Source organism: Microtus oregoni, unplaced genomic scaffold (assembly GCF_018167655.1).
Source record: "Microtus oregoni isolate MIOR12 unplaced genomic scaffold, Mior012 000007F_ref0000211, whole genome shotgun sequence".
In the NCBI taxonomy this organism is placed as follows: Eukaryota; Metazoa; Chordata; class Mammalia; order Rodentia; family Cricetidae; genus Microtus; species Microtus oregoni.
Window position 1 is genome coordinate 56,578,702 of NW_024543066.1, and position 6,378 is coordinate 56,585,079.

The following is a 6,378-nucleotide window of genomic DNA, read 5'->3' on the forward strand; positions in this document are numbered from 1 at the left end:
CTCACGCTGTAGCCCACAGGCTGGCCTCAAACTTGCAGCAATCTTCTGCCTCAGTCTTGCCAGTGCTGAAGGCCCAGGCAGAGCCACCATGTCTGACTTGTCAAGTGCCAGGAACTGTGAGTCTGAAGGAAAGAGGAAACTGCAGAGGAGGACGGCCCTCCTGGAGCCTCGAGTCAGTAGCTGAAGCTGGCGGCAGACACGAAGAACTTCACACAAGGCCCCATTCACATCTCTGCAGTTTTCTGGGTCCCCTCAGAGGCGTCACTCTATGCGACAGTCCTAAAGTCCTACCAAACAGACAGGGCAATGTGACTTGTTGTGATGTTGAGGACCTAGGGTTAGAAGCCAGAAGTGCTTCATACAATCCTCGACATGAAAGATCATGTCTCAAAAACAAAAAATTAAAATCGCCACTGTTTATGAAATATCTTCAGTGTAGTAGAATAGACAGGACAATGGGTGTGTGTATGCCCCAGTCCAAGCAAAGCGAGTTCAGAAGGCAGTGGGGCAGGCCAAGGCCTGCGGAGGGGCGGGGGCGGGGCGGTCCCGGCTTGAGTCAGGCTGAGGGGAGGGACCCGGACCCCGGTCGCCACTGCCACTCCCGTACCCGCCGCTGTCAGCAGCAGTCGCCGTCGGTCCCCGCTCCTCACCAGCTTGGTAAGCCTAACTTTTAAATTTTTATATGTTTTCTCCCTTCCTTTACAATGAAAAGAACAAAGGGCAAAGTTACCCGTGCTCTAGGTCGGACGTTCTTTGGACTAACTTGTGGACTTGGCAGAAAATAGATCAGGAAGAAGAAACCGTGTGGGAGGCAATTAGAGACAGTGGAGGGCAAGATGAAGCCCCAAAATTACACCCTAATGACAGCCTGGGGGAAGAAATGGGGACTTTTGTTCTCTGGGGCAAGAAACGGGCTAGGGCTGGGCGTGGCCGATCGACTGGCCGCGGAGCCGGGGCTGGGTGTGGCCGCTGGGGTCGCTGGAGTCGCCGGAGTCCCGGGGCCAAGCGCCCCTGTACCCAGCGGGCGGCCGAAACCTCGGCCGAAGTCACCGATTCTGGGAAGGCCAGAAACCCCGCTGGAGAGCTGGGGACCCTGAGGGAGTTCTGGGCGGCGTCAACAGGCGTCCGTGCAGACCAGAAAGTGAACGTTTCAGAACTTAGCCTTCCCGAGTTCTGGGGAATCAGCTGCGGCAAGCCGCGGGCAAAAGGCCAAGGCACAGGGACGTGCACCGAAACTACCGCCTGTTGCAGCCCCGGGAACCGCCAGTGAGAATGTGGGAGGAGGCCAGTCCCTCCCAGCCTGCTCCTTCCTCTCCCCTTTACTTCCTTCTCTGCCATCTTTTTAGCCACTCCCTCATCACCTGCCTGTCTCCTCTCAGCTTTTCTAACTTTTCCACTAATTCACCCCGAAGGTCTACCTTCCTTTGTCTCTCCAATGAAGAGGATCCGCAAACTTTGGAGAATCTAATTGGGTTTCTGCCCTACCACCAAACTAAACATAGATTTTGTTTTTAAATGGTTGGAAGACAGTTGAAAGGAAAATGATCCCTTTGTGATACATGAAAATCATATGAAAATCTAATGTATAAAGTTTACAGGCACTCCCACATCCTTTCGCTTTACGTGTTGCCGCCCTTGCTGCCGGGCTACAGCGAAAGAGTGGCAGGACCCTATGGGGCCTAAAGAACTAAAAATATACGCAGCTGCTCCTTGATTTAAAAAGAAAAAAGCTTGCAGACCCAGCTTCGATGTGTCAATCGCTTATCACTTCCGACTTATTTTTTCCTTCTTCCTCTTTTCGTCACACGGGGGCGCCTTAGGCCGAGCGCAAACAGCTTGCGAGGTGGAGGGTGATGGATGGGACCCTGCACGCTCCAAGGAAGAGTGTTGGCATTGGTTAAAAAGGAACTGGTGTGATTACCTCTTTCTCATATTCCAGTCAATGGGAGGTTTTCCTGGAATGTTGACTGTTTAGGGAGCGTCTTACAAATTCTTTCACTGTGTTTTTTTCTCGGGTGTTTTCTCCTTGCTGCTTCTGTTCCCATCCTGTAGAAGGGCGGTGGTGTGGACAGTGCCCCTTTCCTTCAGCCACTGCTCCCTCCACATGGGCAGAACCTCCCCACACTCCCAGTCAGTTCTGCAAGCAAGGAAGGGGAAGGAAGCCTCTACAGGCATGGAAAGCAAAGCTGGACCCATCGGCCTGGAACCTTCTCCCAGTTCAGTGTGTCCTCCAAGCAAAACTTCTGCTCTCACGTGACACACTAGTAGTATGGCACGGAGATTGTAGTTCTGATAGGAGAAGCGTGTTGTGCAAACACTTGTTTCTAGGCTGCAGGGTTTTGATTTTTTTTTTCTCTAGTACCTGAACCTACCAACACTTTTCTCTCCTCCTTCAGTTCAAGTTCCCTATCGGGAAGCTTAAATCTCCATTGTGACTGTGTAAAAGAATTGATCTCCAGGAGGTTCAGGTGCTCTGAGCGTTCCTAGGTGCAGGGGCCACAGCAGTGCGACTTTGATGGTAAAGTGACTAAAGACAGGAGGTGCTAGGAGGGGAAACGGTGTGAGTGTGAGTGTGTGTGTGTGTGTGTGTGTGTGTGTGTTTATTGCCCGCCTGGAAACGTCCAACTTTTGTATCCAGGAAATCAAAGGCTAAATTCTAAGTTGCAGTTGTTAACATCCATCCAAATCATAATTATTAACTTGAAGAAGAAACCTTCAGGGTGTGGCTCCACAGGTTCCAAGAAATGTTGCAGTTGTGCCCTTATCCACCAGGGGGAGCACAACAGCTCAATTCTGGGTTCTGCCTTCAGCGTCCTGCTGGGATGACTCAACCCAGTAGAATTTCCTTTAGGGGTTCTGCGGTGGGAAAAGCAGAGTCCTGCACACGATTTGAACTGATGCTCTTCCTGGTGCAACCACAGCTCTGGCTCAACTCTGTATTAAGAAATTCCAGCAACCATTCCTGTGGCACTTGGACGAAACAAAGGCAGATGTCAGCAGAAAGAAACCTGGGAGCCGAGAGCCTAGGGGTGATCTGCCATGATAGCTTCCCTCTCGTGCCTCAGTTCTGCACAAGTAAAGTTAATGGTATATAGTTGTCTGCTTCACACACACACACAGAGATGGGGGAGGATGGAAAGAGAGAGGAGAGAGAGAGAACACGAATGGTTTCACTAGGTAGCCCAGGTTAACCCGAACTCCGTTTTCCTCCAAGTGCATCCCCGCACTGAGATGAATATACCTCTGCACATCTACAATGCCCTCTCTCCCTCCTGGTGCATAATTACAGAAATGCTGTTCTTTTTTTTTTTCAAAGAAATGCACGGGTTTCGAGAATTTGCTGTTACTTTAGTGGCATCTCAATCATCAAAGCAGCCTCTCCATGCACTTGGGGAATAGGTCAACGTAATCTCCCTCCAAGGTTCAGTGTATGTGCATGTGTGTGTGTGTGGGAGAATGTGAAGGCTATATGTATCTATTCACACTGTCTAAGTGTGTGTGTGTGTGTGTATGTGTGTGTGTGTGTGTGTGTGTGGTACAGGCTATGCATGTATTGACTCACACTAAGTGTGTGTGTGGGGTACAGGCTATGCATGTATTGACTCACACTGTCTAAGAATATCAGAAAGGTTTTTCCCTCCTATGAACTGTCCAGTGTTTTCAAACACTCTGAGGTTCACGTGGAATGCCTAACTGCACTGGGAATGCATGCAGTAGAACTACAAGAAAGAGGTCACAGAACGTCACTTTCTGTGGTATCTTCACTTCTCTGGCCCTCAATAAACGAGCCAGACTTTAAGAAACTGCTTCAGCCCAAAATGAGGTACCGTGAAGCGCCGGCACTCTCAATCTCTAGCCTCCATAATCCTCAAGATAGTTTTAAGCTGAGCTCCGCGTTTTTGTTTTCTTCAAAGGCAAAAATGTCCAAACCCACAGAGACTGAGCGATGCATTGAGTCCCTGATTGCCGTTTTCCAAAAGTACAGTGGGAAGGATGGGAACAGCTGCCAACTCTCCAAAACCGAGTTCCTCACCTTCATGAACACGGAGCTGGCCGCCTTCACAAAGGTACCTGTCCCAGCCCCCTTCTGCTGCTTGTTCACCTACAAAACAGGAGCCTGGCGGAATGCATCAGCAACTGCCTCCTTCTTAGCTCCAGGCCTCTGCCCTTGCTGACTCTCTGGATCTTGGGGTGAGCTCCATGTGAGCCATAAAATTGCCTGGCACCGGGAATACCTTGTGAAATGGCCTGTAATAGAATCACTTTTAAATTTTATTCCTCCACCCTAAAGACTGTAGGGCAGCCCTGTCCTATCAGGTTTTCTGTCCAATAAGGTTTTCTGCAATGGTGGAAAGAATATTCTCTCCTTATACTATTGATGTAGTAGCCACCGTTCACATGTTCACATGGTTGTGCCAGACACTTATCCTACTCACTTGAAATATAGCTAATGACTTTATAAGTTAATCTAAATGCAAATCTAGATAGTGGGGTGTGTGTGTGTGTGTGTGTGTGTGTGTGTGCGTGTGTGTGCGTGTGTGTGTGCACGTGTGTGTATTAGAGACTCAGATCAGATGGGTTGGAGAAGGAGGCTTCTTAGGCAGGTCCTATAACTTTCTACCTGAAACCACTCACTTCCATATGGTTTACATGTGAAACTTGTATACAACACTTTTACAAAGTTTAATAACCCTTAATGTCACAGAAAAAACACAGGACAAAGACAAGGAGCAAGGAAGTCCAGGTTCATTTCCAGGTCTGCTGCTAAAGCAGGTCCCCTCTTTGACTCTGTTACTTCACATTGAAAGGGGGGCTATTAATAACCCCTTTCCTGGACCTTGTACTGTATTGAAAATGAGACGTGGCAGCGTATTTGAAAGCACTGTAGAAAATGAAATATAAAGATGTCCTTGTCTTTGCAGAACCAGAAGGACCCTGGTGTCCTGGACCGCATGATGAAGAAGCTGGATCTCAACAGTGATGGGCAACTAGACTTCCAAGAGTTTCTCAACCTCATTGGTGGCTTAGCCATAGCATGCCATGAATCCTTCCTCAAGAGTACCCAGAAGTGTTTCTAACCTTCCCATTTCCCTTCCAGCCACCAAGTCATCATGTCCTCCCCCCCACACACCTGCACTGAGCCCACCACATCCGACATAACACACAGCCTGTTCCTGCTAGCACAAATAAAACAATGTCAGTTTTTTTTAATGTACACTGAGAGTCGGTAGATTTGTGTGCGGAAGGGTGACATGCAGGAGTAATGTAACGGAAGCCGTTACCAGATGCTGCCTGGTCAACAGTGAAGACGCCTCTTGGGTGTGCACAAAATCGGGACCCTTGGAGGACACAACCAGAGTCAGGTCATGTTTCTAAGGTTGCTGGGCAGAGGGCATTTGTTGTCATTATTCACTTATTAAATGTCTGTGTCACAGACCCCAAGGATACAGACAGCCAAGGTCCTGCCTTTGAGTTCTAGTGGGGAAGGGAACTAGAAAAGAGGATTGTCTGTGTGAGGACAGATGTCCCAGGAAGGAGAGATGATGACCATGTCTCTGTGGGTGCCCATCATCTATATCACTGCTGATAGAGAAAACATTTTCTATATCACTGCTGATATAGAAAAGATAGAAGCAGCAAGCATTCAAGGCTAAAGAGGACATTTCAGAAGATGGAGCTGGGAAGGTTAAGGGACAAAACAGGGCAAGAACTGCCAGTGCTTCGTGTTTGGTATGAACTTCCTCACCTATGACTGTCTCTAGCTGATATAAAGTCCTCAGTTTCCAGCCCTCCAGAAAGCTATATGGAGAAAGCCTGGATGGATGGCGGGGAGCCTGCAGATAGCAGAGAAATGAGAGAGAAGCAGGTCTCAGCAGTGCATGCCCTTCCCAAGGAGTTAAACAAAATGGGCCAGACTGTTTGTGAGGTTGCTTTAGCCTGTAAAGATTCAAAATGAAAAAAGTCAGTGCCTCGGGCTAACTGGCACCATGCTTTTTACATATGAGTACAGCTTCCTCGGAAAGCCTTCCTAAATTGGCTAGAGGGACATAAGTAGGGGATGTCTGTAACCTGTAAAGGTCTGTATATTCCTTTTGCAGGGGCACCCTGTATTAAAAACAACAACAAAACCCTATCATTACCCTAGTGAAGAATTGGAAAAGTATCAAGCATATTAATGCTACACTGGTCTGTTGGCTGTGCTACAAGAATCAGTGGCTCCCATCAGGGTTCAAGGAGACTAACTGGGTGATTTTTTGTTTGTTTGTTTTGTTTTGCAAGACAGGGTTTCTCTTTTGCTTTGGTGTCTGTCCTGAAACTCACTATGTAGAGCAGGCTGGCCTCAAACTCACAGAGATCCACCTGCCTCTGCATCCCAAG

The 6,378-nt window shown here is 48.4% G+C and overlaps 1 protein-coding gene across 1 annotated transcript; it reads left to right on the top strand.

The window, feature by feature from the left end:
- Positions 1-538: 538 nt before the first annotated feature.
- On the top strand, positions 539-5,215 carry LOC121450946 (protein S100-A11-like). Its single transcript, XM_041656359.1, has 3 exons — positions 539-657; positions 3,915-4,067; positions 4,923-5,215. Exons 2-3 carry the CDS (start codon positions 3,921-3,923, stop codon positions 5,076-5,078), a joined length of 303 nt encoding a protein of 100 aa, XP_041512293.1. The 5' UTR covers positions 539-657; positions 3,915-3,920; the 3' UTR covers positions 5,079-5,215.
- Positions 5,216-6,378: the final 1,163 nt, after the last annotated feature.